Source organism: Phacochoerus africanus, chromosome 7 (genome assembly GCF_016906955.1).
Source record: "Phacochoerus africanus isolate WHEZ1 chromosome 7, ROS_Pafr_v1, whole genome shotgun sequence".
In the NCBI taxonomy this organism is placed as follows: Eukaryota; Metazoa; Chordata; class Mammalia; order Artiodactyla; family Suidae; genus Phacochoerus; species Phacochoerus africanus.
The window spans coordinates 95,462,025-95,489,389 of NC_062550.1; the positions used below are offsets into that span (position 1 = coordinate 95,462,025).

Below are 27,365 nucleotides of genomic sequence, written 5' to 3' on the forward strand. Positions count from 1 at the left end.
TTTATTTACCAAACTCTTAATAATATTAAATTTCCAGTAACTCAGTTTTATTAAGCACTCAGGCCAAATGCTCTTCACAGATTCTGTCCTCCTGTGCCAGATGCTTTTGGCATTGTGCCACATACTTGTCAGGAATTTTGCTGTGATGAGTCTCAAAACAATCCTGTATGTAATATTATCACACCTGTTTTATAAATGAGGAAAGTAAATCTTAGAGCGAGAAAAAAAATAAATCATGCCTAAGGCCTTGGCTCTAGAAAGTGGTGCAGCTGAGGTGTGTGGGGCTGACATCAGAGCTCAGTGTTTGACCATTTCACGCTGCTGCCATCTTAAATCCTTCTCCGCTGCATATTCACACCGATGTCTTATACGAGTCTACTTTGCCAAGGCTGGGCTCTTATGCCTGAGCATCGCCACCTTTCCAGGAATCTTCACTTCCATAGATTATCTCCCATTACTGATGGACGTGAAAAGACAGTGGAGTGGACGAGAGAGATTCTAATCCACACTCTAGAGGGAGATGGGCCTGGGTGAGAGGCCTCACCCAGTGATTTAGCTGTTGGAGACTTTAGGCTAATTGTTCCTCATCTCTACAACTTGAGTTTTGTTATCTATAAAACGGAGGGACTGGTGATGCCCCTTTTCTAGGACATTTGTGAGGATTAATAGCTATAAATAAGACTTGCTGTGCACACATAGTACTTGGCCGAAAAGTAAGCTCTCAATATATTTTATCTTAAGTATGGAAAAGGAAAAGAAAATTAAGTAACGAGTATAGAGTCTTCGGCTAAAGGTTATGGTGGCAAAGGCTAATAATGGTCTTTATAAATTTGCTTTTCTGCATCCTATTGCAAACTTTTCTTCCACAGTCAAATTTTCCATAACTTCCCTTCTGGGAAACTGATGTCCCAAAAGGGGAGACACTTAGAAATGAGGTAAGAAGGATGGATGTGATGATAACTGGTGTTCCTGAGACACTACATGTTAAAACATGTCTTTTCATAGTGATTGGGAGGAAAGGATGTACATTCACTGCTTTGGAATATACTCCCTTGCTTTAGTTACAGGAGCATTTTAAAAATCTACATTTATTTATTTTAAGGCGACTCAAATGGTTGAAATCCCTCATTCCAAGAGTCACTGTGATTTCCTGATATTTATTCTTAAGAATAATGCCATGGGTATTTCATTTCCTTCAGTTAAGAGCATGCTGTTTTAGCTCTCTGGCCATCTGGGAGCATATTACATTCCCGACTTAGTAACTAGATAACCTACAAAATGAGTGATTTTGAATCTCTGTTTCTTCATAAATGAAATGGTATTAATGAAAAATAATTCATACATTGGAAAAAATAAATTAGCTAAGTAAGGAAAAGTGCTAATCTCAGTTTTGGAGACATGTTTAGTAAGTAGAAGCTCCCTTCCGTAGCATCTCCCACATAAATCATACTACGCCTGAGAAACTAATAGTTATTTTCAAATCACATATGGAATAAACTTTTAAATTAAATAGATGATCTTGACAGAATGCAGTGGGATGCAATGAAAATTTCAGATCAAACATAATCTGTGATTTTCCAACTTTGTTCTTTGTGGACAACACTTTCTGCTGAGCAGATGTTCCTGCTACATGTAACCAATTTGCTATTTTCTTTGTAGTTGTTGCTGTTCTTGTAAATGGAACAATATGTGGTTTAAAAACTCTGTAGAAATGTAACAGATCCTCTGATGGCAGGAGGAAATGAAAATAAAATATTTAAACTTTTATATATAGGTTACTAAATTTTTAGAAGTCGTAGCCACTCACGAAGTACTATCCAGAGGTTTAGAGGATACTTTGGATTTAAAGTTATTTCCCCAGGTGCCCTACATATGGCCGATCACTTGATTATGAGCCTCTGTACTCGGCTTATATAAAGAAACAGTCTTGATTTAAAAGGAACAGTAAGATTAAGCTCTTTGTACACACATGTTGCAAAGGCATTTGATGTTTTTTTATGGAAAAACTGATTAAAACTAAAGCCAACATGGTGTATACATGTTAGTTATTAATGATGCTTATTAATTAAATACCTGATGAAGTTTGTTTATAGGTTGAACTTATATATATAATCATTCTATTATAGTTCAAAAGTTCATCTCTTTTTTAGACTTATTGCGTTAGCCCATTAACAAAGGTGTAAGAAACTAATGAGATTCGGAGCTTGATTTCAGTTTTACAACTGTATCCTATCAGTTTCTAAGACAAAAACCTACACTATGATTAAAAAAAAAAAAAACAGTTCATGGTTTTTTTAAAATTAATCTCGGAGAAAAACAGACAGGACTTGCAGTACTTCCACAACATTTATGATTATAAAAGGGATGAAGGAGAAAAAATGAAAAACAAAACTGATGAATAAGATGAAGAACAAATCCTTTGAAACAGTATGTCTTTTGGAAAATTGATGGCATATGTCCTCATTAAGTCTTTGCACATTTTCTAATTGCATTTATCTGCTAATTTAACATCTTATGTTTCCATGTTGCAGGTCTTCCTCCTTCCCTTACTGAATTACATCTTGATGGCAACAAAATCAGCAAAGTTGATGCAGCTAGCCTAAAAGGATTGAATAATTTGGCTAAGTAATAATATTCTTTTATAACATTTTATCTGTAAAATGCTAGATGAGTGCCTATATATTTAGAATTAGAAACATGATGCTTGATTTTTTTTTTGTCTGTACATTTTTTGTTGTTTCTAACAACCTCAAACTTCATCTTCCCCAATTATTTCTTTAGAAAAAGCAAACAATGAAATAGTGTACTTATCATAACCCCATCTAAGATCAGCCTTATATTTTACGACTACCATACTGGGTTTTAGATGAATTCATATATACTATATGTACCATGTGTTTGGTTAAGTCAGTATGTTCATTCAATAGGTTCTAACTTGGGTGCATCAAACAGAAGGTTAATAATAATAACATAGTGTTCAGAAATTGAAAATGTATCAAAATGAAAGCTACCAGCTCATGGAAATTTTGGACATCTTACACTGCAGTGATAGAACAGTTATCATGAGAGTCTCTAACTCCTCTTCTCTGAAGAGTTTAAAATGTCCCTGGACACTTAATGTATTTTCTCAAATGTTTTCTTGCCCCTTCTTAACGTTTCTTTTCCTTATAGATGATCACTAGTGTCCATCCCTTTCTAACCTAACTTCAGACTTTCTTTATTTGCAATCTGGTGAAGCAATAAAAAGAGGAGGGTGGGGGCAGAGCCTGTCAGTTGTCTTCAAGGACAATCTGTTCTTGATCCACATAAACTGCTGAATGTTCTTACAGAGAAACACAGTGTTATGCCAAACTGGCTCACTCTTCTTTTTATGTATAAGTTTCACAGTAGATAAATAACATACATAATTTATCACTGAGCAATACCTAAGACCAGATGGATATACAGTGCAGTTTTTCCCATTTCTGTGGGTATCCCCCAGTGACCCAATGGAGGGTGTGGGCTGAAGGTCTGCATATGCCTGTGACAACAGCTGCAATATATGACCGTGGTGTTTCTAAGGATTAAAAACCTTTATCTAAAACTACTTCAATTACAGGCTCTAATGGAGAAAAAAAATTTGTTTAACTAGTGCTACACATCACCTACTTTTCTATGTGATTAGGTCTCTCCAGCTGGAGAAAAATGTGGGAAGACAAGTTGCACTGCTTATTGTGGTAGAACTTTCTTTAGGACAGCTATTATTATTGGATTATTATTTTTAGGAGGAGGAGTAGCAGTTGGGGTCAACAACAGTCTAAAGTTCTACAAATGGTAAATCATTCATCAGATATGTGTTTTAGAAAAATAGGTTTATTTTGTCCTGAAAGTGGTATGGAGATTTTGAGGTTCTTCACGTTAATGTTAACATATGCTTTGTATCATATAGAAGCATAAGAGCTAATAAACTTTGCAAAGGTCAATGGAAACAAAGATTTCTGTTTAAATGGATTTTGAATTCCATTCATTAACTTACAATACATTGCCCCACTGGCCAGGTGAAATTTCCCCACTCTTGAGTTTATCAAACACATTTCTCTTTGGAATCAAGTCCAAAAAAAATCTGTCTATTAAATTATCAAATCCTTATGTTGTTTGCTCCTCCTGATGTTGGAACATGAAAAGCATTTTGGTGCTGAAATGCAAAACTGTGAAAAGAAAAGAAAAAAAAAAAAACATAGCCACTGATCTCAGAACATTGTTTCAGGACAAATATTCCAATTAATTATTAGGAACAAGTGAAGAAAAAATACTGTATGTCCCTCTGCAAAAATATAAAGCGGTTTTCAGGCAAACCTCCTTTTTCTTACTGAGCATGTGTGGCATCATCTCTCCTACTAGATAGAGTAATCTTTGATGGAAAATATCACGGTTTTTGGGCCATGTATCCTCTGCCCTCATAAGCCTAGGATGAAAGGCATGAACAAATAGGTTCTCAAAAACATTTGATGAGTGAATATAAATTAATCATTGAAACAGTACTTTCCTTCAACAGATTATTAGGAATATTATATCCTAAGAAATGTATTAGCCCAAATAGGACATGGGACTTGAAGTATTGAAAGAAAGAAAAATAGGACATGATGAAAAATATTATCTTTTATAAGATATATTAAGATTCTTTGGGTTGCAAGTAAACTGAAAATTAAAAGAAAAAGAAAAAGAAAGGCCTTGGAGTTCCCTTCGTGGCTCAGCAGTTAATGAACCCCACTAGGATCCATAAGAATGCAGGTTCGATACCTGGCCTCGCTTAGTGGGTTAAGGATCTGGCATTGCTGTGAGCTGTGGTGTAGGCCGGCAGCTGTAGCTCCAATTCGACTCCTAGCCTGGGAACTTCCATATGCCACGGGTACGGCCCTAAAAAAGCAAAAACAAAAAACAAACAACAAAAAAAGAAAGGCCAGAAACACGAGATGGATGTTTAAAACTGAGGGAAAAACAAAATATTATGATGCTAGGTTAATAAGCAATAGGTTAGACAAGCTAGCTGTACTATTAATAGCCTAAAATCAGTACACTTCAAATTCAGCTATTTCAAATATCAAGTCACGATTAATCTTGGGAGACTGGTTACATAAATCAGCATCTAAATCCCTAAAGGGCTCAAAGATCTCGACTACCTGAAGGCAAGTAAGAAGCATCCAACAAAAAGGGCCCAAGTCTTTTCCGCTAAATTTGAAGGAATCCAAATTTGAATAGATTCTTCTGCTTTCTCTCCCTTGGAGCCTTCTGTTCTCTTCCACCACCTTGTCTCCTCATCTTTCTCTGCCCATTTGGATTGACAGCACCCTGGTTCTGACATAGATTTATTCCTAGAATGTCACATACACCAGTTTCGTCTTCAAGTCAACTTCTTCTGTCTTTTGAATCCCATTTACTGTGAGGGGACATCATAGCTACAGATGCTTATTAATTCAATTAAACATTTAATTGAAAAAAATATAACCCAAAACTTTGAGTGGCACTGTATGACAAATATCAGAGTGGCCAAGATCAGGGTCAGAGTCAGGGCTCTAGGGGCCCTAGCTCAGAGATCAGTGTCGGAAGCCAGGATATCGGCGTCAGGCGTATTCTGACAGTAACAGATGGTCAATGATAAACTCTCAAATGAATGCAAAATGCTAATTCCATTGACTTTTCTGGCAGATTCATTGATTCATTAGAATCCTGTACCTTACATTTACAACAACTAAAGTTGTTTAATATATATGCCATTGCTTTGTTTATAAAGGGAACAAAATGATGTGTTCTTTTTTATCTTTCTTGCAAGTGGATTCACTATATTCATTACACAATCAATTCAACAGCTATTCATTGATCATAACAAGTCTGTGTTAGTACTGGATATACCATAAGACAGTCACCTTTTTCTTTTTTCTTTTTTTTGTCTTTTTGCCTTTTCTAGGGTCGCTCCCGTGGCATTTGGAGGTTCCCAGGCTAGGGGTCTAATCAGAGCTGTAGCTGCCGGCCTATGCCTGAGCCACAGCAACGCGGGATCTAAGCCTTGTCTGCAACTTACACCACAGCTCATGGCAACGCCGGATCGTTAACCCACTGAGCAAGGCCAGGGAGCGAACCCGCAACCTCATGGTTCCTAGTCGGATTCGTTAAACACTGAGCCACAATGGGAACTCCCAACAGTTACTTTTTTCAAGGCAAGACACACACGTAGACAGTCCCTTGAATTTCATAAGAGGGTGATGACAGGATGCTCTATGGGCATTAACTAAGAGTCCACATCCAATCTGGTACCGTCGTAGAAGCTTTAAAGAGGGTAACACTAAAGCCTTAAGAACAAATGGGCTCCATGCAAGCTCAGAAAGTTTGGAAAAAAATGCACTAGCCAGGGGTAAGAGTAAGTACAAAAACAAAAAGCAAAAAATCCTCTCCTATGGGCTTGATTAATCGCACAATGCCTCTAAGAAGGCATCCATGTGCAGTGTATCCATTCACTGCTGTTTTCTGTTGCAGGTTGGGACTGGGTTTCAATAGCATCTCAACTGTTGACAATGGCTCTCTGGCCAACACTCCTCATTTGAGGGAACTTCATCTGAACAACAACAAGCTTAACAAAGTGCCTGGTGGGCTGGCAGAGCATAAGTACATCCAGGTAATGTAACGCCACTAACTGAATTGTGAGGAAGATCTAGGAAGCAAATAGGATACTACTGGCAAGCTAGGAAGCAGGAAGCTCTGCTTAGAAAATTTTTTGCAGTGAGATATTTTTAATGTTTCTACATAAATATTCATTCTGGTTTTGTGAAAAATATATGTTCATTTAGTATTAATTTTTTGAAATTAGGACTACTGCCTTGAACTTACTATAATGCTTGCTCAGAGAATGTCATATTTTTTAATGATGCAGAGTAGTTGCATGTCACAGATCAGTGTAACAAATACATGTTGGTTGGAAAAGACGATATTATCTGTAATTCATAGGTATGGAATAACAGTATTTTCAACTTTTAGCTTCAATAGATGTCATATAGGTCAAAAGAGAATGTTTTCCAGCAGTATGACTGAATTAACTTTATTTAAATCATCAAATTACAGTATATTCTTAAGGATAAAAAGAAACAGTTCAAGGAGCTCCCAGGTGGCCTGACAGTTAAAGATCTAGCATTGTCACTGCTGTGGCTCAGGTTCCTGCTGTGGTATAGGTTTGATCCCTGGCTTGGGAATTTCTGCATGCCACACACAAACAAAAAAAGACATGGTCCAGTGTTAGAACACTGTAATACTTTCATTGTTACTTTGAGGAAATTAAACATTATTTAAATTGTATATTTAAAGAAAAATCACCAATGTGCTCATCTACAGATTTTACATATTTGTTTATTTTTTCTAGTTTTTCAGCTTTTTAAAAGGTTATATTTGAATTGTTTCTTTCAGAAATTTACATAGTTATTTAGTTCAATCATGGTGATTCAGAAATTATACCTTGACACTGACACTTTCTTATAAATAAAACTATTTTATAAAGTTGCCCTTTCTGTAATCAAGTATCTCACCTTCTTTGGTTTATCTTTTGCTCTGCTGTCAACAATGTCAATAAATTTCTGACCTCTTTTATCTGAGTTATACACAAAACCCCAAATTTAATTGCTGTATCATAATTTACATTAGCTAGATTTTAAAAAATATAAGAATTATAAGTACATAGAGGACATTTAAAGGAGTTCCCATTGTGGCACAATGGAAATGAATCGCACTGGTATCTACGAGGGTGTGGGTTCAATCCCTGGCCTTGCTCAGTGGGTTAAGGATCTGGCATTGCTGTGAGCTGCAGTGTAGGTCACAGACACGGCTCAGATTCCACATTGCTGTGGCTGTGGCGTAGGCCAGCAGCTGTAGCTCTGATTTGACCCCTAGCCTGGGAACGTCCATGTGCCAAGGGTGGAGCCCTAAAAAGGAAAAAAAAATGACAAAGACATTTTATTTCATGGTGATCCTTTTTCATGGGTCTTCCGTGGTGGTGGAGTAGTGAGTAAGCACAGTTTAAAGCCACAAGCAAAACCAGTACACTGAGAAGACCTAATGAGAATAACCATCATTGTCACTATTAAGGTTTTTTTTGTGATGGTGGGTTTTTGTTTTTAGATCTCAGAACAATAATTTTTATCTTTTTTTTTTTGCTTTAATTTTTTAGGGCTGCACCCACGGCATATGGAAGTTCCCAGGTTAGGGGTCAAATCAGAGCTACAGCTGCTGGCCTACACCACGGCTACAGCAACACAGGATCCTAGCCACATCTGCAATCTATACCACAGCTCATGGCAACACAGGTTCCCCAACCCACTGAGCAAGGCCAGGGTTTGAACCCACAGCCTCATGGATATTAGTTGGATTCATTTTCACTGTGCCACAATGGGAACACCAATAATTTTTACCTTCTTAGTTGCTGTTTTTCAAATTTCAGTCTGGACCATTATTGAGTTCATATAATCACTTTAATGGGTTCATTAAGAATTATAAAACTTGTATGCTAAAAATGACAAAAATTTCTGTGAGAAATTGAAGAAAAAATAGAAATATATTCCATGTTTACAAATCAAGAGACTCAATGTTATTAGAATGAAAATTCGCTCCTAATTATTCTATAGATGCAATACAATCCTTAGCAAAGCCCTAGAATCTATTTTTGCAGAAATGAACAAACTGATTCTAAAATGTATATGGAAATGCAAAGAAACAAGAATAGTCAAAACAATTTTGAAAAATAAGGACAAAGTTAGAAGACCTTCATTCCTAATTTCAAAGCATAATTAAAAGCTGTAGTTACCAAAGGAGTGGTACTTGCAAACATATATATACATGTGGTATATCCATATGATGAAATACTATTCATCAATAAAAATGAATGAAATACTGATATTCTTGTGAGAATCATAAAAAAATACTCACAGAGGAGTTCCCGTCTTGGCTTAGTGGTTAACAAATCCAACTAGGAACCATGGGGTTGCAGGTTCGATCCCTGGCCTTGCTCAGTGGGTTAAGGATCTGGCATTGCCATGAGCTGTGGTGTAGGTCAAAGATTTGGCTCAGATCCCGTGTTGCTGTGGCTCTGGTGTAGGCAGCAGCTACAGCTCCAATTAGACCCCTGGCCTGAGAACCTCCATATGCCACGGGTGCACCCCTAGAAAAGACAAAAAGACAAAAAAAAAAATACTCACAGAGGAGTTCCCGTCTTGGCTTAGTGGTTAACAAATCCAACTAGGAACCATGGGGTTGCAGGTTCGATCCCTGGCCTTGCTCAGTGGGTTAAGGATCTGGCATTGCCATGAGCTGTGGTGTAGGTCAAAGATTTGGCTCAGATCCCGTGTTGCTGTGGCTCTGGTGTAGGCAGCAGCTACAGCTCCGATTAGACCTCTGGCCTGAGAACCTCCATATGCCACGGGTGCACCCCTAGAAAAGACAAAAAGACAAAAAAAAATACTCACAGGTATTGTTTTGCTTTTAATATTTTTTGATTCTGATTTTGTAAGGCATCTATTTTTCTTCTTTTAAACCCTTTCTTAAACTAAGTCTTAAGATTTCTTGGTGCTGGCCAGACCCAGGAGGGGATATGAGAATCCTTTGTTCTTGAAGCTGCCCACCTAGGTCTGGTCATGATGTTTCTGTAAACCTCAAACAAGACAAATGTTATTTTCTGTTCTTTGACTTTTTATCTCTATTTAAAGGAAAGGTGTTATGGTTTTAAAGGTCAAGCCTGGGAGACAGAGCCTTGAAAGGAGCTATTATGTGTACTTTAGACTACAGACAACATTCTCTTACTGATTAAGGAGACAGAGGTGCAGAGTCACATGACTAAGCACAGGCAACAGAACATATAGGTTAGAGCTAAAGGAACAGACCCGATATGGAGTCAGGTTTGTTCTTCTGTTATATACACAGACACAATTTATGAAACATCTATGAATTCATTTCATTCATTCATTTATTGAATACCTCCTCTGTCCAAATAGACACTGAAGATATAGTCGTGAATAAAACAGAACAGGTTTCTCTCCTACAGGATTGTAGGAGTAGGGATGGGGAGAAGAACTGGATTATATGTGCATTTCGAGGGCAGCACTAGCAAGATCTATTGATGGTTGGGCAAAGAGTGTAAGAGACAGGGAAGGTCAAGGATAATGGCAGATGTTTTTACCCTGAGTCCTCTGGAAAGACTGAAATACCACATCCTAAGATGAGGAGGACCTAAGGAAGGGAAAGCAGGATTAAGAAGGGAGAGAGAAACCATGAGTTTGATTTGAGAAGCATTAAGCCGTTTAAACTGAAGGATGAGTGCACTGAAAAAAGAATAAAGTATTTATGTGAAGGGCCTCAGTATATTTAGAGGAACTAACCATGCTCCTTTCGTCCTGCAGGTTGTCTACCTTCATAACAACAACATCTCTGCAGTCGGCTCTAATGACTTCTGCCCGCCTGGATACAACACCAAAAAGGCTTCTTATTCGGGCGTGAGCCTTTTCAGCAACCCAGTCCAGTACTGGGAGATCCAGCCATCCACCTTCCGATGTGTCTATGTGCGCTCTGCCATTCAGCTCGGAAACTACAAGTAGCTCCCAAGAAAGCCCTCATTTTTATAACCTGGCAAAAATCCCATTAAGGTCATTGCTCAAAAATAAAAAATAATAAAAAAAAAGAAAGCTAGATATTGAAAACCTAACTTCAATGTGGATGTTTTTCCCACATGACCTATTATTCGTAAAGCCAAATATTCAGTTTAAATAATTGCCTATAATAAAAAAATATTTTGCCTGTCATTTTCAGAATCGTTTTTTGATGCTTACTGTTGCTGTTAACTGAGTTATTGCAGATATTCTTATCTCACTAAATGTAAAATTTAGAGTTAACGACTTAGTAAAGCTTTTCACTTCCAGAAGGAATCAAATGAAAATGGTATTCTGTTAACTCATAGGGGGGTTAACCCCTTTGACATAGTCCAGCAATGTACTCATCTCCATTATTACTGATTAAGTCTCATTTGAGTGTGTGAATTCAATACAGGCTATGTAAAATTTTGTGGATGTCATTATTTTGGAAAAAATAAATTCACAAGTACATTTAAAATTACTAATGGCATAAATGCATACTTGTACATCTTCCCTAAACTCAATTTTCTGAGGAGAGTACACATTTCTGTCTTGATTAAAAAAAAAAACATATCTTTTCAAGTTCTTAGATATGTATTCTATCTCTGTGACATTTGTCTGTTATAACTTTATCTACGATTAGTGTTAAGCTGATAAGGCACAAAGCTGACTTTTATTTATTGGTCTAAAAAACTGATATTTTTCAGTTGCTAAAGACTAAATCATTTTAAAACGCTTCCGTGTATAATCAGACTGCTCACCTGACCATTTCTATATTTACTGCATTTAGTTAAACTTTTGATTTTAGAATTTTTTTTATGCAGGATTTAGAAATAGCTATCGAAGCATACCATCAAAAAGTGAGTTTATCAATATCTAATAAGTAAACATGTGAAAGCAGTTTGCCTTTTCTGTAACCTTGGATGTTTCCTGGTTGCAGATACTGAAACCAAGATGCACACTGGTCTAAACTATAAAGGGAAATACAAAACAGTCCTGCAACTACATGAGCCTTTAGCAGAGTTTCTCTGTGATTCTTTCAGCTTTGTCTCCTCTCATTACATTTTCAGTCTGGCTTCCCTTATGGTTGCAAGATATGAATCTCTTCCATCATTTACCCCCCCACAAAAGGCTAGTAACACAAAATTTCAGGAAAATTGATGACATTCTCTCCCTTTCTTACATACAGACTCCACAACCCTATAGAGTTAATGAGCAAATACCACTGTTATTCCCATTTTGTAGAAAAGTAAAACTGAAGTGAGGTGAAATTTAATAACTTCCCCATAGGCAAATAATAGTAAATACCTGGCAACAGAGCTTTGTCTTTTAACCTTTGTACTAGTCAGGGTCTGATAGAAAACAGAATTTACCCCCTGAGAACTTCGATGAAGAGAATTTAAGGAAGAGACTGCTCTAGAGAGTGTGCAGAGTTTGCTGTATCAAACAAGAGATGGTGAGGTGCCCGGGGATGGGCAGTGGAGGAATCATTCCCACCTGTGTGGCTCAAAGAACAGGAGAAGAACTTGAGTTTCTGGAGCCGAGTGAGAGGACAGCTATGGAAGTAGTCCATGTCCAGGGAGCGTGGACCAGAGGCGAAGTACCGAAGCAGGGTGTCTACCTTTCTTTCCTCTACTTCGACCCTCCAGCTCATCAATCCTAAAGGGAAAACAACTACCAAGAAAACCAGAGAGACTGGGCCGCCTCCTGGGGCAGAGCAGAAAAGAACAACTAGCCCAAACACAGTAATTGTATCTATAGGATCACTGAACAAGCCCTACCAACCTCAGCTAAGCATTACATTTACATCATATATCATCCCAGTCACTTCTGAACTTTTCTGCATGGATCAGAGGTACTAAAAAATACAAAACTTTTTGATGAAACTTTGATTTTCCATTACAAAACACCAGACTGTTTTTATAACGGCTTTGATTAAAGCAGAATTTACTTATTGAAAGAAATATGGTTAGTGTTAAAAGTTGAAGTGTAAACAGAAAATGTGAACTGTCAAAATTAATGGGCAGTCAGTTATGTATTTGGCAGAAAACCAAAATAATATTTGGATAATCCTAAGAATCATGAGAATCGTATCTGTAGCAATAAAAGTCATAGTTCCCCTCATACCAGTTACTGCCTGGAGTGTATAAAGCACTGGATGAGCTAATTAATTACGTGGAGGACTTTCATGAAGTGAGCATGTTAGTGATATTTATTCATGTGTATTATCAGTCAATAACTGGGAGTCTGTTTATTGGTTTAGCATACTCCATTCATTTGTTCTTTCATTTATTCAATAAGCTAGCACTGAAGATATTGCCGATATGGCATAAGTCCTGGTAGAAAGATAAAAAGAACAATAGTAGCAACAATAATAGATATTTATTTCCAGAGTTTATTCAGTGCATGCAACCAACTGCCAGTTTCTGTATTTAGCACTGCTCGGACCACATCTTCTTACCACAAAATTCCCATAAGAATGTACTATTTCTATTTCATAGATGATAAAATTGAGATACAGGAAAGACAGAGTCAGAATCATAGCCCTGATCCAGTTAAAGGTCAGCCTCTGCTTTTACAACAGTTTATGTAATTCGCAGCATGCCAAGACCAAAGGTGGTGATCTTGACAACTATCTGTGAGAATCTATCCATGGCTCTCAGCGGTTCCTCAGCATTGTGTTAACAGGCTGGAGTCTTGAAGTTCAGATGCCATAAAGATAATAACTATCATTTACTGAATACCATGTCCCCTTCGCTGTATATGCAGTATCTCATCTAATACGTACAATAAACCTGTGGGCTATGCTTGGTTATTTAATATCCCTTTTACAGATGAGCAAATAGAGTCCCACGGAAGTCAAGTGATTTTCCCCGGGATGCACAGAAGTAAATAAGAAAGGCAAACGTTTTCTCACTTCAGTGTGTTGCCTTCTGCTGCCTTAGAAAAGAATTTTTGCCCAACAATGAGGAACCACTGAACATCCGTAGCATCTTCCATCTTCTCTGCAGTATTTTGCAAGGCTCTAAAATAGTGGGCATCACCACCAGTCCAGAATGAGTGTTTTCACATTTCAAAAAGGATAAATTTGTTCCTAAAAACTGAAAATATTCTACAATAACACTGTTCAATTTTGAAAATATTCTATGTCAGGATGGTTCAGTATTGGATACACTAGTTACCTATGGCTATGGAACGCTAGAAATGTGATAGAATCAAAGGACTTAATTTTAAATTGTATTTAAATTTTAAATAATTTAAAGTTATATCCATATGTACCTAGTTGATATCTGTATTGGATATCCTATTCTAAATATTCCTAATGACGTTAAATATGATTTTCATGATACAGAGTGGGCTTCTATTCATGGAAAATTGTTTTACTTGGTCTGTGCCAGACACTAAGGACAGAGGAATGAATAAGATGCCATCCTTGACTTTAAGGTAATCATAGTTTAACAAAGGAAACAGTCATTTAACCAAACAACAGAAATAGAGAAGGATAATTTTTTTCATAGGCATATATGCACGTTACAGCAGTAGCTCAGAAGAGGGGTGATAAGATCCTCTAAGGATAGTAAAGTAAGCACAGAGGGACATGGGAGATTTCACTGAGGAGGCTGAAGAGGGTTTGGTGGGTGTGTGAGAATTCAACAGGGAGATTTGGGGAAATCAGAGATCAAGCTCAACCACTCAAAAGCTGGCCAAAAAAAGTGGGTCTGCGCTCCTTCTTTACCTTCTTCTGAAGCAGAGGCAGTGGTTTATGTTTACATTTGATTATCCGCAGAGCTGAGGATAACCTTAGGGGAAGCCACCCTTCTTTTCTCTTTCCACAGTCTTGCTGGCCCACGAAACAGCAATGTCCCAGAATGTTCAATAGGCGGGAAGAAATGTCTTTCCTCTTCTCTCTTATACCTCCCAAGAGATCCCACTCTCATGATAGCAGTGAAAAGGTACTTTCTGTTAGAAGGCATTTGGTGCTCAAGGCCTAAGTCATTTCTAGACACTTTCTTTTTTTTTTTTTTCAAAACCAGACTTTGAATGCTTCACTCTCCTGTTCAGGCCCACCTCCTTCATGCTGCAGCCTTCCTCTTGGGGAGCGTTCCTCTTGCCGTTACCCTGCTGCTTTACCTACAATAGAGTGAGCGGTGGATAGAGGCATGAGGATGGGGAGACTTTTTTGGACTTTGCTCTGCAAGGCAGATCCTCCACCACACTTTTCCAAGTAGTAAGCTATTCCTAATTTTGTTCCAGATCTAGATGAGAGAGAGGCCTGATCCTTCAGCATCCTACTCTTTAAGTGTCAGTACAACTTCTTTCTTATGCATCTTCCCTCTGAAATAAAGATAAATGAAACCCACTTCCTGGACTTCAGCATGTCTATGGACATGACTTAGGAGAGTTACAGAACCTTTCTGTGACTCATTTCTCTGTCTGTGAAACGGGAATAATAATAATTCATACCTTATAGGTTAGCATGGAAATTAAGCAGGTTAACACAGAACATAGCTTTTAGCTCAGAAAAAGGGCTAGCACGTGAAAAGGGCTTACATATGTTGGTGGCTCTTTCTGTTATTCCCCAGGTTGCATAGTTTGGGCTGCCATCACCTCAAGGGAATTAGGTCTCAGGTTGAGGGTGGGGCCTGAGATTGTGCATTTCAAACACACTTTCAGGAATGCTGCTGTTCCTTGGTCTGTATTTTGAGGGGAAAAAAAGCAAGAGAATCCCCTCAGTTCCCACTGGACCATGTCTATTTCTTCTCTCCCACTACTTGACCCTGTGAGAACCCCCTCCCCCCACCGTATTAGTGTCCTGGGGCCACTGTGGAAAAAGTACCACAAGCTGGGTGGTTTAAGATAACAGAAATCTATTCTCCCACAGATCTAGAGGTTAGAAGTTCAAAATCAAGGTGTGGGCAGGGCCATGCTTCCTCCAAAGGCTCTAAGGAAGACCCCTCTATGTTTCTTCTAGCTTCCAGGTACCTCCAGGTGTTCTTGGTTTGGGGCAGCATAACTCTAATTTCTGCCTTTGTCTCCACATGGCCACTTTCACTTGTGTGTCTGTTTCTTTTCTCTTCTTCTTTAAAGGACAGCATTTATATCAGATTAAGTGCCACCCAATTCAGTATGATCTCATCATTATATCTTCAAAGACTCTGTTTCCAAAAAGGTCACACTCATAGGTACTAGGGATTAGATCTTGAATTTTTCCTTCTTTCTTTCTTTCTTCCTTCCTTCCTTCCTTCCTTCCTTCCTTCCTTCCTTCCTTCCTTCCTTCCTTCCTCTCTCTTTGGCCACCTTGTGGCATATGGAGTTCCCAGGCCAGCGATCAGATTCAAGCCACAGTTCTGACCTAAGATGTAGCTGCAGCAATGCAGGAACCTTAACCCACATTGTCAGGCTGGGGATCGAACCTGCATCCCAAGGCTCCCAAGACACCACCAATCCTGTTGTACCACAGTGGGAACCCCTTGAATTTATCTTTTGAGAAGAGGTGGTTCAACCATTAACACTTTTTTTTTTTATCTTTCTAAAAATGCGTACTTATTTTTTTGTCTTTCTTTTTACTAACACTTTTATTTGTGTGGTTTAGATAAGAAGTTAAAAAGTGTGAATTTGCCTCTGGTCCTTCGTGGTTGGTTCAGTGCCCTTCATACATTTATGCTGGCCCAGGTTGTATACCTTTTTGTCTTCAGGGCTGTCCTCTTACCATATCCAAGTGACCCCAAATTTCCAGAACACAGTATTTATGTTCTTTTAACGCATTCCTCTTGCATGACCTTGATCTGGCAATGAAAGTTACTATGTCATTCTCGTCGTATAAATCAGGCATGACCTGGGTGTCTGCTTTTTTCCTGGTTCATTCATTTTACTGAGTCATCCTCAATCCTTTTCTTTTCTTTTTTCTTTTTTCTCCATAATACAATTCTAAGGAACTCCTCATTCCACAGTTTATTGCAAATCCAGGATCTCATTGCCTTAACTTCCAGGCAAACAAAGAGATGTCTGATCCCTTATGTAAACCCCAAATGTATATACAACAGTTTCTCATTCATCCAAAGTTCTAGCAAAGCCTGTTCCAGGACTGCTCCAAAATCCACACTGTTAACTCTTTCCAAGACTTCACTGCCCTTCAGATTCTGATACTGCTCGCACAGGTGTTACATAGGTTGCTGAGCTGATATTTCATTTCTGACTTTGCTGCTCATTTTTTAATTCTCACATTTATTGCTAAAGAGTTTCTTTCAGGGGTTTTGTTTATGTATCCTTAGTGCACCATCTGTCACAGTTATTTCAAGTCACAGGTCCACGACAGACTGTCAGTTTCACACTACAAAGTATAACAGTGGAAAACACAGAAAAACCAAGACAGGGAAAACACCAAACTTATAAAAATCCAGGGATGTAAAACAACCTTCAAGTGGAATTAAATAATTCTGAGTAAGACAAAGTCCTTGTGTCCCCACCCAGTGCAAGACAACCAGAGAAAGCCTGGATGAGACACCCCCTGAGAACATGATTCCCAGCCACTAGTTGGCCACTGATAGTCAGAATACCAAGCTCCTTATTCCAACAGGGACAATCAATGAGGGCTAAGTTAATGCTTCCAGGCCCTCACAGACAAGCACAGAAATACCAATCGATTTTAAAATATACGTGAATACCAAAATAATCAGCCCTTCTATCCAGGCCCGACATTTGTGTTAGGAAGCGCATATCACTTCATTCATTCAACACATATTTATTAAAGACCTCCTGTGGGTCTGACAGTGTCCTCGTGGCTGAGATAGAGCAATGAACAATATCTTACCCTCATGTAGCAGACATCGCTGTGGGAAGAGGCCTTTGAGGGATGACAGATGAAAGGGAGGAAAGAAAAGAAGGCTCACGGAATCGGAACATGAGACAATGGGACTCGTCATTTTATAAGGGATGGTCTGAAAAAAGACCTTCTGATAAAGTAACATTTGAGCAGAGATAGAAAGGACAGAAGGAAGAAAGCCCCCAAAGGGAGCCCAAGGTTAGGAAGATGCACGGGAGGCTCCAGGAACAGCAGAGAGGTCAAACGTGCAGAGGTAAAATGAATGAGGAGAGGCAAGATGTGGCTTGAGGTCAGAGAAGTAATGGGAACCTAAATTCTGTCGGACTTTTAAGGCAATTTTAAAGACCATTTCCACCCCTTCCCTCCCCAGCAGGACTGGACACTATTTAAGTGTTTTCGGCAAGAGAATGACTTGATTGCACTGCCTGTGAAAGGCAACCTCAGGTTGCACAGACTCCCGAGGGACAGGGAGGGACCCAGGGTGGGATATTTAGGACACGACTGCAATAAGCAAGGGATGAGGATGACGGTTTTGACCCAGATAGCAGCAGAGACGGTGGTGAGACGGGGTTACAATATGGAAGTGTTCTGAAGATACAGAGGACCAGGAAGCTCAAATGGGTTGTGAGAGAGAAAGAATAGAGACAGAGACGGCTCCAAGAATTTTGGCCTGAACTGCTGGGAGGATGAAGTCACCATTGACTGAGATGGGAAACACTGAGAGGCTGGGGTGGAGGGAGGCTGAAATCCAAATCTGGTTTTGGATGTGTTCATTCTTTCAAGATGCCTATTCCCATGTGGAGGTATAAAAGAGGCTTTGGATCTAGGAGTCTGAACTTCAGGGGAGAGGGGTGGGCTACAGGCATAAATTTGGGAGATGCCAGAATATCGATTGCTCTTCTTTATCAGGGCCGAAATGCCTTAACTTTATCCAGACTGAGCAGGCATACTGTACATGTTAGTAACACATTTTACAGGGCCAATTCTGGCCTTTTGCAATGTTCTTGTGGTTTCTAAGATAAATAAACATATTATATGTTTCCCGCTGGATGCCTTTGCTAAGATCCTGTCAGTATTTCCAAAACAGTCCTTGCTTAAACAACACCACAAAAAAAAAAAAAGAAAGAAAGAAAGAAAGAAAAGAAAGAAAAAAAAGAAAAACTCTTAAGGAGAAAGAATTTTATTGTTTTGAAAACATCCTTGTGTTTTCTCTCATGAGCTTAAAATTGTATAAAAACACAGTCTAGTTTCTGTTTCCCTTAAGAGCTCACATTAACAAAAATATAGCTTGGTGCCTGCTTGAATGTGGGTTGATAACTTGCTGGTGGTTTGACAGTTATGAATAAACAGTCCTGTGCCATAAAGAAAGCATATTCCTGAAATTGCAGGAGTCTCAGGGGGCCTCAGGCACTGTACCAGCATATTTAACTAGAAAACCATGGAAACACATATAAATTTCACAGCTGAGATCACTATTTCATGGAATCCTAGCATAGACAATGCTGCTATTGCTTATATTGATCACTAGTTGATGAAGAATCCATGAGGTCACTTGACCTGGCACTGGAATGTGACAATATGAAACATTTCTCTTGGAATAATTTACTTTTTCCCATCTTTTCACAAAACCAGTTACATGTTCGTATGCATTTGGGGGTATCTTATTGTAATCTTACTATGCTCACATAAGAGAGAAATGTAAAATTTTAATTAATTTGATCATTCATCCCTATATTTATTTAATTCACATATTTATGGAGGACTCAGAAAGTGAGAGAAATCATGCCAGGTTTGGAGAAAATAAAAACAAAAAAAAATATGTATTTTATTTCCTGCAGTCAGTAACAGTGGGATGTGAAGGTGAGATATTATTTTAATAACCTTTAAAAATGAATAAAAATATAACATCTGAGAAGGTGCTGAGAGGAAATGAAAGTCAAAAGTATCACGTCCTGTTCATGATTAAAAATTATAATGTTAAACAAATTTCCTGTGTCTGTCCTTGACTTCAGGAGAAACATCTGGAACACTGTGAGAAATACCAGGCCACCTACAACTCACAAAGCTTTTTCTGAGGCCTAGGAAATGATAAACAAAGCTTATGAGACCAGATGTTCCTGAATGCTATTTTGATTAACATCCTTTTCATACCATCTGGACTGATAGATGGATTTTTTTTTCCCTTGGTTATTTCTTCCTAGCTTTAGCAACTCTCATTGACAAATATACTAGATATCTATTTACCTAAGATGAGTGATGATAGAGTTCATAGATTCTGAAAGGGAAGGTTAGTGCAGAAACTCAACTACTCATCAGTGGGCCCTACATTTTAGCCTGGGTGCAAATGTGGCTGTCACATCCACAAAGCCTACATTTTCTCAGATATGTAGGGTCCTCTTTAAACTCCTTTCTGAGAGAGGATGCCTCAGGTTCTAGTGGGCAAAAGTTGGAAATCAGGTAATAATGTAAACAGTCATCTCACAGGTTGCTACAACTCCTTGACCTTGGTCCTTTTTGATTCTACAAATAGCAAACTGACTTGAAGTTGCATTGGCTTATTTTTTCACATGGGCAAACATGAATTTTTTCCAGAGTTTCTTTGAGATGTAATTTGACATATAACATTATATAAACTTAAGGCATACAGTTGACCCTTGAACAATACTAGTCTGAACTGTGCAGGTCGTGGGTTTTTTTCAATAAACACATATGGTACTACATGACTGCAGTTGATTGAGTCCAGGGGTGCAGCACCACAGTTTCAGAGGACTAACTAGGACTTGAGCACCCATGGATTTTGGTATCTGTAGGTCCTAGAACTAGTGCTTTGCAGATACCAAGGGACAACATAATGCTGTAAACAACACAATGATTTGATGTTTAGAAAAGGTATATATTTGTGAAATGATTACCACAATAATGTTTGTTTGTTTGTATTTGCTTTTTTAGGGCTGCACTCACAGCATATGGAGGTTCCCAGGCTAGGGGTCTCATCAGAGCTGTAGCTGCCAGCCTACGCCAGAGCCACAGCGACGCCAGATCCAAGCCACCTCTGTGAGCTACACCACAGCTCATGGCAACACCGGATCCTTAACACACTGAGCAAGGCCAGGGATCAAACTCACGACCTTATGGTTCCTAGTCAGATTTGTTTCCACTGCACCATGACGGGAACTCCGCCATAATAAGTTTAGTTAATATCCATCAGTTTATAGCCACTCTCTGGGGTTTTGTTCAGTAGCATTAATAACAATAACAACAATGCTTCTTTGCATGACTATGACAGCTTTTGGTTGACAAAAATATTCACTGATACAACTGCATCGTTGTTTTACAACAAATAATGGAACTGGTGTATATTCTAATAAGAAAAAGAGACAAGGAATAAGTAATTTAAAAGGCTTTGATAGACAAATGAAAAAAAAACATAGACCTACACTGTTGGTGGGAATGTAAATTGGTATAACCACTATGGAAAACAGTAGGCAGGTTCTTCAGAAAACTACATATGAAACTACCATATGATCCAGCAATCCCACTCCTGGGAATATATCCAGACAAAACTATAATTCAAAAAGATACCTTCATCCCCATATTCATAACAGCACTATTCACAAGAGCCAAGACATGGACATAACCTAAACATTCATCAACAGAGGAAGGGATTAAGAAGATGTGGTACATATATACAATGGAATACTACTCAGTCATAAAAATGGATGGATAAAACTAGAGAGTCTCATGCTAAGTGAAATGAGTCAGAAAGAGAAGGCCAAATACCATATGATATCACTTAGATGTGGAATCTAAAATATGGCACAAATGAACCTATTTACAAAACAGAAGCAGACTCACAGACATGGAGAACAGACCTGCAGTTGCCAAGGGGGAGGGAGAAGGGAGGGGGATGGACTGGAAGTTTGCGGAGAGTAGATGTAAACTATTAGATTTCAAATGGATAAGCAATGAGGTCTTGTACCACAGGGAACTACATCCAGTCTCTTGAGATATAACAAGACACACACACACACACACACACACACACACACACACACACACACATATGACTGAGTCACTCTGCTGTACAGCAGAAATTGGTCCATCATTATAAATCAACTACGTTTCAATACAAAAAAAATTAAAAATTAAAAAAAAATAAACATAGGCTTAATTCTTAGCTCGGGGACAAGGAGTTTTAATGCTAACAGAATTGGAGGAGAACAAGATCTCTTTTCCTGCTTCATATTCTTACCGGTATCTCCTCTACCCCTTCACTGGCTTACTCCCTCAATCTCCTTCCCTGTTATGGACTGAATGTTGGTGACATTTCAAAATTATGTTGAAACCCTATCCTCCAAGTATGATATTAGGAGGTGGGCCTTTTCCCCTAAGATTATCAAAAAGTAAGAATGACTCATCTTACCATTTCTAGTAACCATTGTATGGAAGGTACTAGATAATGCAACAGACAAGAAAAATAAATGACATGCATGAAGATTAGAAGGAAGATGTAAAACTATCTTAATTTGAAGATGATGTGGCCATGTCCATAGAAAATACTAGGATAACAATAAAAGATACCTACTAAAATTAATAAGTGAATTTAGGAAGATCACAGAATGGAAGGTTAAAATATAGGAATCAGGTTTGTTCACTAGCATCAAAAACCTAGATTTTTTAAAATTCTGTTTACTTTAAAAGAACAAAATACATGTTTGAAAACATATGAATAGATTTAACAGGAGAGATGTAAGACATACATATAAAAACAATTAAAATAGAAATTGAAGAAGCCTTTGGCAATGGAGACATACAATATACATCATTTGAAGATGTGATATTGTAATATAATTGACCTATAGATTCATCACAATTTCATTCATTATTCTAATAAAACTTTATATAGAAATTGACAAAGTTTACATGAAAATGCAAACAGCTAAGCAGACACAAGCTTTTTTTCCAAGAAAAAAAATTGAGGATTTACACTTTTACAAAGTTTTGTGAAGCTACAGTGTGGCATTAACAAAGGGATGAATATAAAGACCAACTGAGCAAAAGATAGAGGAGCCCAGAAAGGAGCCCCAACATATACAAATGATTTTCAACAACAGTGACAAGGCAATTCGAATTGCAATAACTGGGTATTGGTATGAAAAATACTGCATATTGACCATTACCTTATACTCTATGTGAAAATTAACTCAAAAGGGCTCATAAATATAATGTACAACTAATACTATAAAATTTCGAGAAGAAAGCATAGGAGGAAGACTGTGTGAACCTGAGGTAAGCAAAAATTTCCTAGATAAGCTACAAAAACACTAAACAACAGAAAAAGCTGAAGAGTTTGATTTTATCCAATTAAACACTCTAACTCTAAAAGAAGCTATAGACTGAGAGAAAACATTTACAGTACACATATTTAAAGTCAAATACAAAACTGGATAAAAATGATACATCGTATGTAACAATGTTAGTTTGCAAATAGACAGGCAATCCATCATTATAACGTCTTATAAAGGCTTTTGTTTTGTGTATCTTGGTAGAGCCACAGAAATGATGCACTTTTTTTTCCCTTTTTTTTTTTTTGCTTTTTAGGGCCACACCCACAGCATATGGAAGTTCCCAGGCTAGGGGTCAAATTGGAGCTATAGCTACTGGCCTATGCCACAGCCACAGCAATGCCAGATCAGAGCTGCATCTGTGACCTATGCCACAACTCACGGCAACACAGATCCTTAACCCACGGAGCAAGGCCAGAGATGGAATCTGCATCCTCATGGATACTAGCCGTTAACCACAGAAGCATGATGGGAACTTCATGATGCACATTTGAATCTCTAAGTTATTTTTGAAACTTTCCCCTTTTCATTGTATCTGGAAAGATAAGATGACCAGGAGACAGAACCTGTAATTTCCTCCTTAGCTTAGCAAATTCTCATACTAAAAGTCACTGTGAAAGACCAGAAGGCTGCACAGCACCTAGTATCTCTGTTTAATATATAAAGGGATTGTGTTTTTTTAAGCCCAAAGAAAGAAAAAGACGATAAGAAGAATGTGAAGGTTTTGTTGATGGGCAAAATGCCCGTCTAAATAGAAATCACTCAAGGATAAGAAAACATTTTTAAAATAGGTACAACTTTAGGAAAAAGTCCTATAACATGCAATAAAAAGGAGAACTGGAGTTGGGCGGGGTAATCCCTGCTTTTGAAAGCTGGAACACACTCTTACACCATGTACAAAAATAAACTCAAAATGGCTTAAAGGCTTAAACGTAAGACAAGACACCATCAAACTTCTGGAAGAGAACACAGGCAAAACATTCTCTGACATCAACCTTACAAATGTTTTCTCAGGCCAGTCTCCCAAGGCAACAGAAATAAAAGCAAAAATAAGCCAATGGGACCTAATCAAACTGACAAGCTTTTGCACAGCAACGGAAACCACCAAAAAAAAAAAAAAATTACAAAATGGGAGAAAATTGTTTCAAATGATGCAATTGACAAGGGCTTAATTTCTAAAATATACAAAGAACTTCTACAACTCAACAGCAAAAAAGCCAACAACCCAATGGAAAAATGGGCAAAAGACCCGAATAGACATTTCACCAAAGAAGATAAATAGATGGCGAACAAGCACATAAAAAAATGCTCGACATCACTGGTTATTGATCAAAACTACCATGAGATACCACCTCACACCAGTCTGAAAGGCCATCATTAATAAGTCCAAAAATAACAAGTTCTGGAGGGAGTGTGGATAAAAGGGAATTCTCCTGCACTGTTGGTGGGAATGTAAACTGGTACAGCCACCATGGAGAACAGTATGGAGATACCTTCGAAAACTATACATAGAACTACCATAGGACCCAGCAATCCCACTCTTGGGCAGATATCAGGACAAAACTTTCCTTGAAAAAGAAGCATAGATCTGTATGTTCACTGTAGCAATACTCACAACAACCATGACATGGAAACAACCTAAATGTCCATCAACAGATGAATGGACTAAGAAGATGTGGTATAGATACACAATGGAATACTACTCAGCCATAAAAGGGACAAAATAATGCATTTGCAGCAACATGGATGGAACCAGAGACTCTCATATTGAGTGAAGTAAGTCAGAAAGACAAAGGTAAATATCATATGATATCACTTATATCTGGAATCTAATATATGGTACAAATGAACGTCCCCACAGAAAAGAAAATCATGGACTTGGAGAACAGACTTGTGGTTGCTAAGGGGGAGGGGAAAGGAGTGGATGGACTGGGGACTTGGGGTTAATAGCTGTGGACTATTGCCTTTGGAATGGATAAGCAATAAGATCCTGCTGTTTAGCACTGGCAGCTATGTCTGATCACTTATGATGGAGCATGATCATGTGAGAAAAAAGAGTGTATACATGTATGTGTGACTGGTTCCCTTTGCTGTACAGGAGAAACTGACAGAACTCTGTAAACCAGATATAATGGAAAAAAATAAAAATCATTAAAAAGAAAACTATCCAGAAAACAGAAATTTTGAAAAATTCTAAATAAATATTGAAAAAGTAGCATGTATGAAAACAGAGACACTGAAATAGAGGGAAAGAGAGAACTGGATGACAGGCAGAGTGTAAATAAATGAAGATACATTAAGAGAAAAATAAAGTTTCAGAAAGATTAAAGTGGTAAATCAATGCTGCAGAAAGAAGGCAAAACAAAAAGACAAAGGTATGAATAAATCAATAGGCTGACAAAAACAGAAAGAGGAAACCATCCCATGGGTAAACGCTGTTCTTTAAAATGACACTAAATCAAATAGTACAAAACAAAATAATCAAAGGCTGAATGGGAGAGACATTATAGTTGAAGACAAAGGGAGCCATGAAATATTAATGAAAAGAAAATAAATCTTAGTAAAACTTGGTAAAGTACTTGGATATCAAAAATGAACACAGTACTAAACCACCAAAAAAAAAAAAAATCACACAAGTATAATGTGGGTCAAACAACAACAAATAAAAGTCTATCCACAGAAGAAAAACTATCATACCTGCCTTGAATTTCTTATAGCATTAAACTTCAGAAGAACGAGGTCAACTTTTCAATATTTTGACAGAAAAATTTGTGACTATGTCTATGTTCTTTTTACGTTATTTCCCTGAAATATGGGTTATATTAGGCAATTGATAAATATTTGTTATTTGAATTAAGAAGGGAGAGCTATGAATGTGAGTAGAGCAAGCCTTTTAAAATCACTAGGGGAGTTCCCTTGATGGTGCAGCAGAAATGAATCCAACTAGGAACCATGAGGTTGCAGGTTTTATCCCTAGCCTTGCTCAGTGGGTTAAGGATCTGGCATTGCTGTGGTTGTGGCGTAAGCTGGGGGCTACAGCTCTGGTTCGATCCCGAGCCTGGGAACCTCCATATGCCATGGGTGCGGCCCTCAAAAGACCAAAAAAAAAAAAAAATCACTAGGGAACAGAATAGTGTACTGTAATAAACCAACTGAATTTTAAACAAGGAGTATGTGTTGTATTTATTAAGTAGTAATTAGTGTACTTGTTTTTCAGCTAATCACAATTAACATTCTTAGCTTTTTTTGTCCAAGAGAATGTAATACCACTTTCACTCTCTTCATGTTATCGAAATGAACAGAGGCTGTTTCTTGTCAATATGCCACAAAGCCATTGATTAGTTCACTCCAAATTTGGGGAGCTTTTCTGGCAATCCATCAGTAAGTACCTCCAGCATAACACCCAAAGTATACCCTCCATCAGTTCTCTCTTCATCGACTATGCTATCAACCGACTCAATACCATATGTCAGAATACATCACCATTGGATATAAAACATTCTGAATGATTTTCCTGCAACCACACTCCCCCTTCCTTCTACACAACACAATCTATGAGGCTTTACACGAATACGTCCTTGTCCAAATCTCTGCACTTAACTCTCACCACTAACATGCCAACCTGGTCCTACTTCAGGACATTTATACTTGCTCTTTTCTCTGTCTGGGATACTTTGATCTATGCTGAAATGCCATTTCCATGACTGCCATTTATAAGCCACCATATAGTCTTGTAACTTTCCATTTTTTAACTTTATTTTTTATAGTACTTAAATTATTTTCTGGGATTGTCTTGTTTACTTATTTATTACCTTTTCCCTCCAAATAGATAAACTCCTCAAGAGCAGAGACCTTGTATATATTTTCCATTGCTATACACCAAGAACCTAGGTTAATTCTTAACATGTAGTTGGACATTCCATTTATCTTGAGTGAATGAATGAAATTAGATAAATGAATGAATGGCAGAGCAAAGGAGATCATTTGGTTAGTCACACAACTAATTATTTAGAAGGTTTGAAATTATCAAAACTGTGCAAACCAGCTGCTTTTATTTACCTTCTTTTCCCTTAATTTAGAGTGTTCAGGGTAAAAATCTAATGGAAATATTTTATAACATGGATTCTCAGAAGATTCTGAGGGGGTAGCTTGGATTCTAGAAGGTGGGGGCAGGAACTAAGTTCAAGGTGACAAAATAATAGCACATTTAATAAAGTCTTCATCACTCCTTGTAAATACCCACAGATAGTGGTGTTGTGAAACAGGTATATGCCAACAGTATTTGTGATCCTGAGAATTTACTTGTTTCAATAAGACAGGTTTCTACAGAACAAGTGACAGGAGAAATGTGAGAGAAGGAGAAGGAGGAGGAGAGGAGAAGGAAGAAAAAGAAGGGGAAGAAGAGGAGAAGGAGGAAGAAGATGGAGGAGGAGATGGAGGATGAGGAGGAGGAGAAGAATTAGTGGTAGTAGAAGGACAAGGAAGAGGAAGGGGATGAGAAAAGGGAGAAGAAACACTGGAGAAAGGAAGGAAGGAAAAGAGAGAAAGCAAGGAAGAAGA

General features: G+C 38.0%; 1 protein-coding gene across 2 annotated transcripts in view; it reads left to right on the forward strand.

Annotated features, from left to right (window-relative positions):
• Positions 1-11,118, forward strand: part of DCN (decorin) — a 36,376-nt gene extending 25,258 nt beyond the window's left edge. For both annotated transcript variants that reach the window (XM_047788304.1, XM_047788305.1), the window contains exons 6-8: positions 2,532-2,625; positions 6,511-6,649; positions 10,410-11,118. In XM_047788304.1, the coding sequence (XP_047644260.1) occupies positions 2,532-2,625; positions 6,511-6,649; positions 10,410-10,604 (428 nt within the window). In that variant the 3' untranslated portion in view covers positions 10,605-11,118. The remainder of the gene's footprint in view (positions 1-2,531; positions 2,626-6,510; positions 6,650-10,409) is intronic.
• The last annotated feature ends 16,247 nt before the right edge of the window (positions 11,119-27,365 follow it).